At 49.3% G+C, this 13023-nt stretch overlaps 1 protein-coding gene across 2 annotated transcripts in view; it reads left to right on the forward strand.

Annotated features, from left to right (window-relative positions):
* The window catches only part of SAMD4A (sterile alpha motif domain containing 4A), a gene marked incomplete at its 3' end in the record, with an annotated part of 103812 nt that overhangs the window by 57938 nt on the left and 32851 nt on the right, over nt 1–13023 (forward strand). For both annotated transcript variants that reach the window (XM_082000505.1, XM_082000506.1), the window contains exon 2: nt 7531–8049. In XM_082000505.1, the coding sequence (XP_081856631.1) occupies nt 7531–8049 (519 nt within the window). The remainder of the gene's footprint in view (nt 1–7530; nt 8050–13023) is intronic.

The following is a 13023-nucleotide window of genomic DNA, read 5'->3' on the forward strand; positions in this document are numbered from 1 at the left end:
TTCGCATCTGCAGCAGCGTTGGAGAGAAGATTCATGTGATGGGTGGTGGGGAGTTGGACCATCTCACAGACCAGCAAATCCAGTTGCAGGAAGGCTGGGACTGGCAGAAAACTGCCCCCAGTCGATAGTTTCTGTGCAAATTCAGACTTGTGGTCTGAAGCTGTCCTGCTTTAACTTTGCTGTAAATCACCTTGGGTGAGATGGACTATGGTCTCTCCACCCCACTCATGCTTTCCACCAAGCCAAATGAGACCGGATTGACTTGGGTGCTGGAAGTCCTAGAGCCAGCACAAGTGTTGCCATGGGCTCATGATTACCACGACCTGTTAGAGACAGGACACTTAGCTTCTGCTAAGCTTACCAGAAACAAGAGTGGAAGGTGACTTGAGTGCTGAGTCCCAAGTACCTTCACTTGAGAAAACGCAGGACATCAGGGAGCTCTTTAATTCAGACTAGAATTTATCTGGAGGCTGAAGCCAGATGAATTCAAGCTTAAATCAGATACATTCAACTGGAAATGAAGGCAAACTGAAGCACTTGGGAGACACTGGAACAAATAGCCAGTAAACGTAGGGTTGGGGTTTGTCTCTTGATGGACGTTCACTATGAGATGACATTTTGGTCAAACAGAAGTTTTGGGCTGCATTCATGTGCAGGGTCAGATTTCTTGATCCCTTTTGCCCTAATGAAGACACCCATGCAGCTGTAATAGTTGCTAGATACTGGGGCTGACTCTGGTGATGACCTCAGAGCAGATTTTGGTGATTTCGATGGAAGCGCAGCATCATGCATGCATGTATGGAGGAGCTGGCAGGTAGTGCTATGCTGCTTTGTCTTTATGCAGCAGGAGGAGTCCGGGCGCTGATTTTTCTGCCTCTGGTGAAAAGTAGATGTCTCCACGTAGCTCTGCCCATCGCCCAGAGCCAGTGCCACATCGGTAATGCAGGAAACGGCAAACAATGGGAACCTCTTCTGGGAGCTGCTGAGGAAGGCCTCCTGCAAAACCTTCCTGCAAACCCAGAAATAGCCATCACTTGCACCAGGGCTGCTGATTTCAGGCTCGCTTGAAGCAGTTGCAAGTTGCCTAAGCACGGATTGGATTTCTGTTTTGCTGTCGGCCATCCAAGACATGAAAACCTCAGTGTCGTCCATCCCTGTGAGGGCTTGATTGTCGTCCAGGAGCACTTAGTTTTTCCCTCCAATCCCTAATGCTGCAGCATGTCACTTTGCAAGATCAGGGATCCCAGCCTAAATTTTTTGGTACAAGCTCCTGTTTTTTCTCCCCGAGTACATCTGAGAGTGCTGGTCCATTCAGCCTTGCTGTGAAGGTGCTCTGTTTGGCGGATGCCCTTCAGATGTGCAGATCTAATTCTTAATCATTTCTTGCTTGGAGAAATTACCTGAATGGGCTTTTGAGAACTTCTTACGGAAAATGTTGTTAAACTGAAAACAAGGGCATAATAAAAAAGTAATTTAAGAGCAATTTACTGACAACTGGAGCCCTTAAACGCACTAAGTTACCATTGTGGAGCAATGATACCAAGCCTGCTATTTAAATACACTCTTTGTCACTTGGAAAATCCTTGGGCAGTGTTTAATCTGCTTCCAGTCTTCAATTGTTGTCCTTGTTACTCATGATAAGCTGTTGTCTAGCTCATAAATTACACATCATTTATCTCACTCTCTTCGTCAAAGCCCCAGTCAACATATTTGTCTGCTTCAGTCGCGAAATGTGATTATGTGTATTAAATGTGTAAATACTTACGTCGTATATGACAACAGGAGGATAACCCAGTTTTGGCTTTCATAATGCAAAGTTTTATCTTGGTTGGGGTTGGTTGGTTTTCGGGGTCTTTTTAAGCAGTTGAGCGGTATCACGCATTGCCATCGTTCCTTGGAGACGTCTCACCTGATGAGACACAGACGTTCCTGTGCCTGTGCTGACAGCTCCTCAGTTCCTCTCAGCCATCCCTCCAGGCATGGTCAGTGTTTTTCAGGTGGGGGCCCCAGGTCTGTTTGCAAAAATCAGAAATTAGAGAAAAAAACAGGCAGTTAGGTACTTCAGGGTTTCTAAATGAAGGCACCAGCGTGCCGCCTGCATTGTTTTTTGTGGCGTCAACAGAAATTGTGTGCATCCCTGCCTTTGTCCACCCAGGCTGGCTTTGCCTTTGGAAAACTGTGACTGTTGCCAGTACGGCATCCAGAAGTGATTAAGCAGATTTTTGAAAGAGAAGTCCAGTGAGCACTTACTAAATTGACAAACGTTATCTCTTTCTCAAGCCAGAAAGCCCCGGGTTCGGGGATAGTGCTGGACCTATTCATAGCGCAGCACTGGTTTCAGCCTTGGAAGCAGGACCCGGCTATATTTGGTGCTGTATTTATATGTGTGCACCCTGCACATGCATCAGCTGTGCTGTACGGCAACAAAATCATATCAGGTAAGTAGTTTCAGATCCCACCTTCATTCAGCCTGTCACTCAAGAAAGAGTCCCGTAATGAAAATCGGGATTTTCTGCTTTGGGGGTGCCGCCAAGCTCCCATCCCTTCCCAGTACAGAGTCACAGGGCTGGGACATGAACTGGCTCCTTAGAGTGCCTTTCAGTTATTATTTTAGCTCATCTGCAAAAGGAGATGTTGGTGCAGTGATGACGATGGGCAGGACAGGGATTTTGGAAGTTTTGGAGCAGCAAGTTGGGTTTCTAACTTCAGGGCTTTCACTATGCTCAGATTTGCCAGCTGCAAATATCAATAGCCTTGCCGTCCCTTAAAGCAGCGAAAGCCTTGCGATGGAAGGATCGGGCATCCTTGCAGCAGCACCCAGGGGAACTGATGAGGCTGTAATGTGATTAGTGCCTGTGACCCCGAACACCACCGCCGGCTGCATGCCAGGACCCTGGACATGGGAGCCCAGGACAGGGACATGTCCTAACTGCAGCTGACCCGGGGTGGGGGGGGCTTGTTCTGGCAATAAAGGGTGGGACATCCCAGATGTCTGGGAGTGCCTGGCAGCGGTTAGGGAGCTGAAGCGGGGACTCCTGTGTTCGAGGAGAGGGTGGAGAGGGGCTTTGGGGGGTCGCCAGCCCCCGTGCCCCTGCCCAGAGGCAACTCCAGCTTTCCTTCTCTCGTACCGCCTTCTCCAGATCCCTCTTGTTTTCTGGTAGATAGGATTAAGCCTGACCTTTTGCCCCGTCTTCGGAGAGAGCCAAACCTCTTTCCGATCTAATTATTTTCCATTTTTGTTTAATTGTGCACATCCTGCCTCTGGCTGAGAAGGAGAGCGGCTCCTGCCCAGGCCGGGGCAGGAAAGGGCATCCACCCTTGCTGGCCGAGGGCATTTGGATCAATGCTTCATCTTTTGGTGTTGTGATTTCAAACCCCCAAATCTCTTGGAGGTCCGAGCCAAGTTTCCCAAGAAGCAGCTCTGACACCATCCTGTGTTTCTCCAGTGGTGACCTTCATGGTCAGCCCCACCACCGTGTGAGGAAGAGGAGTCCAGCCACGGCCACCTGCCTCCCCCATCCTCCTCCTCCTCCTCCCCTGCACTCAGGTTGCCCTGGTCTCTGCTTTTTCTGCATGTATTTTTCTACGTAATTCCTATGTACAAGTGGAACTGACTTCTTTTAGCAATGCATTGCATGCCTTTTTTTAACAATCTTTTGATTTCTTAGTTTATCTGAGCCACTGCAAAGTCCCGCAGCCTCTCCCCAGCTGGTGCCGGGCTGGGGCTTGGCTGTGCCAGCCTGAGAGAGCTGCCGAAGTGCCCCGACAGCAGTGATAAAACCAGGGGGTATAAGGGAAGGGGAAGGGGTGAAATCCCTCTGCAGGAGGAGGGGACGAAATAACACGGGTTTTCACCTCCCAGGCAGCCAGCCAAGAAGCAGGAGAAAGAAGAGACAGATAAATCAGACTAAGCATGACACAAAGCTTTGCCTGCAGCAGAATTACATCTGCATATGGAAAACAGGGAGATGCTCTCGTGGGGAAACGCTCAGGCTTCAGACTTCAGTTGGTCTGAGGAGCGTTCCCCACGCGCAGCAGGTGTTGTGCGCAACCGGTAGTGTTTCAACATCAAGTAACCTGGCCAAGCAGTTTGTCCACGGTAGGTGCTAAACGGCATCGTGCTGTGTCCATGTCTGGCATCCTTGTGCTGGTGGGTCCCTGCATCGGGACTCGGAGGCGGTTGCAGGAGAGGTGGTGAACAGTGACTTGTGTCGAGCCTCAGCTGGTGCCGTTCAGTCATCCTTGCAGCACAAATCTGCCTCCATCAGCTTTGCAAACTGATGATCCGGAGTGATGTTGACTTCTGCGCTCTGGATTTACAGAAAAAATAGCGATAGCAATGAGAAATAGTAATTAGATGGGTGTGTGGCCAAGACCACATGTTTCAGGGGAAAGCAAAGGCAAAGCTGTATAGGCTGTTCTCACAGAGAAGGCATTATCCCTAATTCCCACTGGCAAGTGAAGATGGGGAAAGCAGGGATGGGAACCCACCCACTGCAAAGGATTTGGGTTGTATTTCTCCCTGCCTGCAGCTTTGCCTGTGTGGTAGGTCCCCCCCAGCCGGTGGGGTATGTAGTGAAAGGCAGGTGCCATATGGACCTGCCAATGGTTGCATCCACAGGAGGATTTAGATGCAATGTCCTAAGAGCTTCCAAAAGTAAAGGGTTTTTAGCTCTAAGGCTTTCCCCTTGCTTTCTCCCCTAGTACCTACGTTTAATTATTCTGTGCAAAGCAGCAGAGTGGCTCCAAAATGTTTTGAGGTTGCTTTGGTCCAGAATACCTGATGCTCAGTGGGTAGAGCGTGGCTCAGGGTGGAGAGGGTGCATTTGAATCCCCCTAAAGAGTGGCTTCAGTCCCACTGGGCTTTTGGCAAAAAATGTTGGTGAGCTGGAAGGGCTCAGGATGGTCAATTATGACCCAAGATAAAAGTTGCTTTGCATTGCATCAGAAGGTGTATGTCACGTACCCGCTGTGGAGTGGACCTTGTGTTCTGCTACACTCATGTCTTTTTTACAACTTCACTTAGATTGAGCATTGCTTTTCCAAATCCTGGTTTTTAGTACCAAAACAACTTCACAGCATCTCCACAGGAATGGGAGGGCACCTAGAGTACTGAAACTCGCTTTTGCTGCAGATGAAGTGGTTCTTTCTCTACTAAAGCCATGCCAAATTGTGTCCGTTGCACCTCTTGGCACAGCAGCACGCGATGTCTTGGGCATGCCGTCGACGGGGTCAGGATGCAGCTCTGGAGGAGGGGTGGGTCTGCAGAGAAGTAAATAGCACTGCAGAAAGTTCCAGCACGAGCCGTCGGCGTTTCCAGCAAGCCATCTAGTGGCTTCCTATTAAAATGGTTGCACACCTTGAAACTGGGAAGGTGCAGCTGGAGGGTGCTGCTCACCGCCGCGGTTGTGTCGGGGAACCAACATGCAGGGTTTGACCCTAATTGGGAAAAGGCCCTACTGTAAATACTCCTCTTCTGGGTCATGGGCTGGTAGGGTGATGGAAGGGTTGGGTTAGCTGCTGGATGGCAGCATGGGTCTTCCCAAGAACAAACCTGATGGGTGATCCTACAGATGGACATCCAGATCTTCATTTCGCTGGTGTGGGTTCAGTTACGCTAGCTCAAAAACATATGAAGGATGTAGGGATAATCAATGATTTAGAGCAGCTTCCTCTACAGTATGGATAGGAGACAGCATACAGGGAGGGAGAAAGTAAAGTTTTGGGGGTTTTTTAATAACATGAGAACTCAGGGTATTTCGCTTGATGAAGTTTTGGGCAGTGTGTTTAAAGCAAACAGAAGGAAGTCTCTTTTCACCAGACAGTTCAGTTGTGGCACCCTTAGGCACAGCCTGCTGCAGGGACTGGAAGTTCGAAGGTTTCATAGAGGGGTTTGGTAAACGCTGGAGGAGAGACTGACCTGGGGCTGGGAAGCATCAGTTGGGTGGTCTAGGTAGGTCCTGAGTTATCCTTGGCTAGTGTTCGTATAAGCTGTTCAGAAAAACCTCCAGTGACGGAGATTTCACAATGTCTATGGACAATCTCTCCCAGCGTGTCACTGGCACTACCTGTAGAAGGTAGTTTCTTCATGCCCAACCTCAGTCACCTTTACTGCAATTCAAACTTATTACTACAGTCCCCAGGAGACATGGGGAGCAGCTTGTCCATGCTGGTCTTCACCTCTCAGACAGATGACAGGCTGGCTAGTGCAGTTTTTATGTGCAATATGGCATTTTGACTGATGTTCAGGCTGTGATGCTTCATGACCCCGGGCTCTTCCCCGCCTGGTACTGCACAGCAATTTGTTCCCACCTGCATGGAGATGTTTGCACCTACTTAATGCAGCTTTTTTTTCCTGACTTTTCTCCAGTTCACAACATTGTTTGGTTTCTAATCCAGTTTTCTGGAGTTGTTTTCATTTCTCCTAGCATGATACCTGCACGTTGAACACATTTATCACATCAGCCGTATCACTGATGACATACTGAGTAGTGTCATAGCCGGGACAATTCAGCATATCCTCCCAGTCTGACGGTGAATCACCAGTAACAACTCTCTCCATATGGTTTTCTGATGAGTTGTGTGCCCACATTAGAGTAGTTTCGCCTGAGCGTGTTTCTCTGGTGTGCTGCTGAGGAAGCCATCTGCGGCAGCACCTAATGAATATCAAGATATACGGCGCTGACTGCTTCTCCAGCTATTCACAGGCCAGTTACCCTGTTGCAGAAGGAAATTAAATTGTTCTTGACAAATCGGTGTCGGCAGTCACTTATCATCTTGTTATCTTCTAAGTGCTTACAAATAGGTTGTTTCATTATTTGTTCCATCAGTTTTCCAGGAGTTCGAGTGAAGTGACCAGCTGGTAATTCCCTGACTTTTCTTTTTGCATATTTTTAAAGCTAAACCCTATGTTTGCTTCTTTTCTGGTGTTCTAAAACCTCTCCTGTCTGCCATGCGCTAACAGAAGAACAACAGCTCTGCGGCTGCTTCAGCTGAGCCCTTCCCTCAATACCTTTGGGGCAGCCTATCACACCAGGCTGGTGGATGGACCAACACCCTGATTTGGGGTTATTGCACTCCTGCTGGGACGCTTCTCCCCTTTGCCCTCTGTGGCTCTTGCCTACAGTAGCTCATTTGAATCTTGACCTTTTCCATTTTCCAACCAGTGCTTTTAAAAAGTTAGGTTTATCCACAAAGTTTTTGTGTAGTATTTTGTGTAATCTGCAATGATGTGAAAATTTGGGCCAAGCCCTGACTTCGATTAACATTAGGACAACAGCAGTGGAGCTACCTGGCCATAGAGGTGTGTGTAATTCAGCTTTCTGAGTGATTTTCAGGAGTGTCTAGTAACTCTTGGTGTCCAAGTCGGCACACCTCATCATGACCCCCGTGCCTGGGAGATGCTCAGTCAGTGGCATCAGGCATGCAGGCATTCCTCTGTGTGTCCCATTTACCCTGCCAGGGTCTATTTATTTCTGTTTGATGATTTCTCAATTCTCTTTTTTTTTCCTTTTTCTATTCCTTCAACAGGAATCATTAACCAATGGCAACAGGAATCCAAGGATAAAGTGATTTCCCTATTGTTAACCCACCTGCCTTTACTGAAGCCCGGAAACATTGAGGCAAAAGTCGAATACATGAAACTCTTGCCTAAAATCCTGGCCCACTCAATCGAACACAACCAACACATCGAGGAGAGCAGGCAGCTGCTGTCCTACGCCTTGATACACCCTGCCACCTCCTTAGAGGACAGGAGCGCCCTGGCCATGTGGCTCAACCACCTGGAGGACCGCACGTCGGGTGGCTTCAGCAGCCAGAGCAGAGGTCGGTCGGATTCGGTGGACTACGGGCAGACGCACTACTATCACCAAAGACAAAACTCCGATGACAAACTCAACGGATGGCAAAACTCTCGAGACTCGGGCATAAGCGTCAGCGCTTCCAGCTGGCAGGACAAAAACCTGGCGTGCGAGAACGGCCATCTGCCCCTCTACTCCTCCTCCTCCGTCCCCACAACCATCAACACCATCGGCACTAGCACAAGCACCAGTAAGTACCCACGGGAGGCGCTGGGGACGGCCACCTGTGGCCATTCTTCACAGCACGATCCCCCTCATCCCGCTAGAAAATATTGCTTTGCTGTGGTTAGCAGACAGTCTAGGTTCATCTGGGCCATAGAAAACTCCTGGGTTTTTTTTCTTTCCCCTACCTGCTTTTTTATTTCCTGCCTGCCTTTTTTTATTTTACTTTTTTTTCTCTAGTCCTGTGGGATTTTAAAGACCTGACAGCTGGAGAGGAGGGAAAAACAGCCAAGAAGCTGCAAGAGCAAAAATGTGTGTGAGCAAAAATCGAAGGCAGCCCCTTTTATTTCATGTAGCTCCATCTAGATTTGCACTTCATATTTTAAGAGTTCCTAAACCAAGCAGGGAGCTGATGCTTCATATTCAAAAGTGAGCTGGGAGACTTGAGGCAAGTCCAAAAGTGACCTGGGGACTTATTGGGAGGAAATGGGATTGGGGCTCTGAAGCGCAGGCATCATTTTTGGAAGCAGGGCTGGGATCCACAATCTTCAGGGCATATCTGAAAACGTTCCTGCAGCACATAGAGGTGTGAAGCTGGTGGTGATCGGGAGGTTTTGGATGCACGGTCCTTGCTGGTTTTGAGGAGAATTAGGTAGCTCTTCCCTGTGGAGGCCCTGCCAGGCTTTGATGGGAATGGTAGATGGTGCAGAGCCCAGCCCAAGGCTTGGACACTCAGAGATGCTGCAGAGCACCATAGCTGGAGTTTTATCCCTGGTTTTATGTGGAGATGTAGTGCAGCTACAACTGTTTTTTAAAGCAGCCGTTGATGACTGCGAGCCATCCTTGGGAGAGGAAGAACAAAGCCTCTTCTCAGTGGGGTTCTGGAGCTCCTCTGCCTGCCCACTCCGTCTGTGGGGGGCTGTCATGCCTGCCTTGCTGTCAGCTTGGGTGACTGCCACCATCTCACCGGCAAGGCTGAATGTCCTCCTTTGCTTTGGGACATTCAGGAGGTCTCTCTCCAAGATGCTTGGCACCTCCCTCGACACAAGGGACGCAGGGAGCGCTTCAGGGAGGAGAGGCTTCTTGCGGCAAGGGCGATGGCTTCTCTATCACCATGCGGAAACCCACAATTAAATAGCTGAAAGCTTTCAAATGGTCACTTAAGGCTTCTGGGTTTTTCTCTCTCCTGTAATTGGTGCATTTTTTAGGTGGTATATCAAATCAATGATGATAAGAAACTCAGCTGTGGGTTTATTGCTGTAGCACCCTGGTCCTTGCCTCTGCAATGTCCATCCTTGCAGGCAGTGCTGCCTGTTCTGCCACGTGGGGATTTGGCAGAAGGGTCTCAGCTTTTCCACCAACTCTGAACATCATGCCCATCCCATCCCCCATCTTTGAAGCCCTGGCTGCTGCTGCTATGGGATTGTGTGAGGTTCAGCTTCTACGAGAGCTGGGTCCCTGTGCTGCGGAGGAGAGCTCTTTCAGGGTGACCAAGCTGCAAGGGAAAGGTTTAACAAGGAGGCAGGCTGAGGTGAATGATGAATGTATTTGCAACTGGTCTGGTAAACCTCTCCAGGGATGATTTTTTGGCGGGTTCTTCCTTGTGGTTTTTGCATGCCTGGCGGTTCGGAGGCTTTGTGTGCCGAGGAGGCGGTGGGAAGAGGTGGCTTCGGGAGGGATCTGGTTCCTCACATCAAGAGCTGGAAGCAAGGAGGTCTGATGGGCACAGCAGTTATTCACTGACAGTGGCTGGAGTTCCGCAAGATGCGTTAGGTCTTGAAGAACGCTTTCCAAAAACTCCTTTGTGTTTCTTCGAGCCTTTTTGTGCGCAGACTTATCCCGTAGCAGAAGTAGCGACCCACCTCTTGCCCAACAGGGTCCCCAAGTATTAGCAGAAGGTGCTGAAACCTGGGCAACAGCCGAATTACTCAGCAGTGCCCAAGCTGCCATACTGCTGACGTTTTTCTAAATTCTCCAGAATTAGTTGTGCACAGCATTGGACCAGGAGCATATGTGGGTCTGTCAGCAGGGACTGTACAGCCCTGCACTTTACCTGGTCTTTTGCTGGAAGACCACGTCTCTCCTCCATCTCGGCCGCTCGCTTTGCTGCAGCATCCTCTGCTGTAAGTCCCAGCGCGGCAGCCCTTGCCCAGTCCGGTCCTTCCTGGCATCCCGCAGTGGCTGCCTTTCATGGCACCGGGGCAGCTCGCTCGCACCATCTTCCTTTTGGCTGCAAGGTTTATAAGATTTACAGAGTCCCCACTTCTCCCTAAGGGTCACACTGGGGTCAACACATTTCTAAGACTAAGTAGCTTTGCAGAGGCATCTGAACACATCTTCAGCCCAATCTACTCCTAAATGTTAAGCTGTTGTAACTCCTGCTAATGTGTTTTGGTGTCAGTATTTTCAGACAACCTGTGGGCTGAGCTGGAGATGGCCTGACCACGCTTCATGTGTTAGTTCATAGGCTTCCTTAACGCAATATTTGCTCGGACCCAAGCACAGTAAGTCCACAGACAGATGCTAAAAAATAAACATGGCTGTCAGCCTTTGTCCCAGCCACTTGAGTCAATCAATATGTCCATTAATCTTTTATTCCAAAGCAGAGCCCTCAGACCGTTACCGTTTGTTTAGGTTTTAGTGTTATTATTTTTAAATTCTCCCCTTACTTGGAGGCATTTATCTAGACAGGGGCTTAATCCAGCAACACCCTGCAGGGCACAGCCTTCCCCCACCCATCCCCGCAAAGGCACTGCCTGTTCCTGATGGAAACTTTGCCAAAATGGGGCAAAGTCTTTCCTGGAGGAGTAATGGGGTGATCTTGCCTGAGGTACTTTTTTCTGGTTTTGTGGCATAATTAGGTGTAACGCTATTACGGCCTTGGGTTTAAATATGGATAGGTGAAGCTCATGTGACAATTTACTTTGTGCTGTCCTTGTTTCAACCTAGACCCAGGCTTTGAGATTTGATTCAGGCTTGGTTCATCTCCAGCTCTCTCTCAGTGGTGCTGGCTGGTGTTAGCCAAGGTTTGAGGAGATGTTGCTGGAGTTCTCCGGCTTTTGCGGGACAAGTTTGGAGCACTCTGAAGGCGTCACTCTGGATTTACCACAGTAATGGTGGTTCAGGAGTGGGACCAATGTCATAAGTGATGGGTTTGGGTCTGGAGCGATCTGAGGGTGTGGACTCACCTGAAGCAATGGAAGTTCATGCCCATCCACTGCATCACCATAATGGCTTCGCTCTACTTTCTCAGCCCATCCAGCAGAGCTTGAGCTGCAACACAGCTGCAACAGCTGTGACTTGCTGGATTTTGCCTACATTTGCCCCAGTTATGGCCTCTCTAGTGAAAAAGCAGTTGAACAAGATGGTGGAGCTCTTTCCCAAGTCATCAAGGAATTGAGGCAGAAGAACCAACACCAAGAAAGCATTTGCTATGAATGGAGTGTGGGTTTCCTGACTCTTCGTCCCCTGCACTGTTGTGCACCAGCTCATCGCCTACCACTGGAGACGACACTGTCAGTATCAGCTTGATAGCAGGACAACTGCGTGTTTTAACCCACAGGACCACCCTAATTTGTGCTGGTTTGATGGGCATCTTGCAAGTACAACACTCTCCTCTCTGTAGATTTGCTACGACACCTGAAGGGGATAGTGTGTCTGCGGTGTATGTTTGACTTACGCAGAGCGACACGTTTCCTCCCATGCAAAGTTAGCAGAACACGCCGTTTTGCTTGCTTAAAAATAAGGAGTGCAAAAGTCTTAATAACGTTACAACAGCGAAGCAGACAAATGTACTGTTCTTGCCAGGGGGGATTAGCTTTGTACTCAGGAATTGCCTTCGGAAACCTGTTCCTCGGTTGGCTGTGCTGTGTGCTGAGACTTGGCACCCTGGCACTCATCCTGACAGATGGGGACACCTCTGATGTTGTTTGCTTTTTTTTTTTTTTTAACTGATGGACTGAGAAAAGCTCATTGGCCTCGAGCTTTTCAGCGGTGGTAGACAGGGGCATCTGTTGTCTTGCTTGTGCCCTCTAGTGTTGTACGTAACCGTCGGAGAACGTTTCTAGGAGTCGCCCACTTTGCCAGGGTCCCATTGCTACAATATCTTGCTAATTCTATAGCTTAAAAACAGTCGCTGTACAAAAAGATAACGTGTGAGCAGAGTTGCTTTCTGAAATCCATGCAGAATATGCACAAATACAACAGCAAGCAGGACTGAGAGCGAGGACAACATAGAATCATAGAATCATTTAGGTTGGAAAAGACCTTTAAAGATCATTGAGTGCAACCATAATCTTCTACTCCAGCTCTGAACAGCAGATAGAAATCTCCTGCCCCCCCTATAAATTCAAAGCCCTTGGTCCCTGGAAGATATGGTCCACAGCTCTTTAGACCATCACTCAGCAAGGAGATTGACAGTCACCTGCCCTCACCTTGGAAGCCATCAGGCATTGGAGGTGTTAGAGGTGGTGGAGGACAAAAGCAATGGCCTTTTGCGGTCTCAGCAATGCTGGGGGGAATCTGCTACTGCTCTTGAGTGGTCATTGCAGAACTGTGTTTTACAGCTAATGTCCCTTCCTGCTGTTGAGGCCGCTCCATCTGCCATGTCCCTTGCCCTCTGGTTAGCAGGGAGGTGTCCAAAATCAAAACAGAGCAAGCTGTGCCCGTTCTCTGTGAGCCAGTGCTGGCCAAGTTGTTCTTAGTTGATGGGCCAGCTACGTGTGCTCATCCCACCAACAGCCCAGCTCCCGTGCTGCCCAGACCTGGGCTCCAAGCAGGGCAGCCAGGTGAGCCATCCTCCCTGGGACCATGGCAGCCCCTGAGGTGGTGGTTGGCTGGTTGGGTGCAGGGAGGGAGACTGCTCCCCCCGGTCTGAGGGATCCAGGTGTGCAGCAGCAAGTTACGGGCTGGGAAAATGGGTTTGTCTAAATGAAAGAGATCAGGGTAGCACCATCATACAGTCCAAGTTACAAGTGATAGGACGAGAAGAAATGGCCTCAAG

Source organism: Phaethon aethereus (assembly GCF_964289735.1).
Source record: "Phaethon aethereus genome assembly, chromosome: 5".
In the NCBI taxonomy this organism is placed as follows: domain Eukaryota; kingdom Metazoa; phylum Chordata; class Aves; order Phaethontiformes; family Phaethontidae; genus Phaethon; species Phaethon aethereus.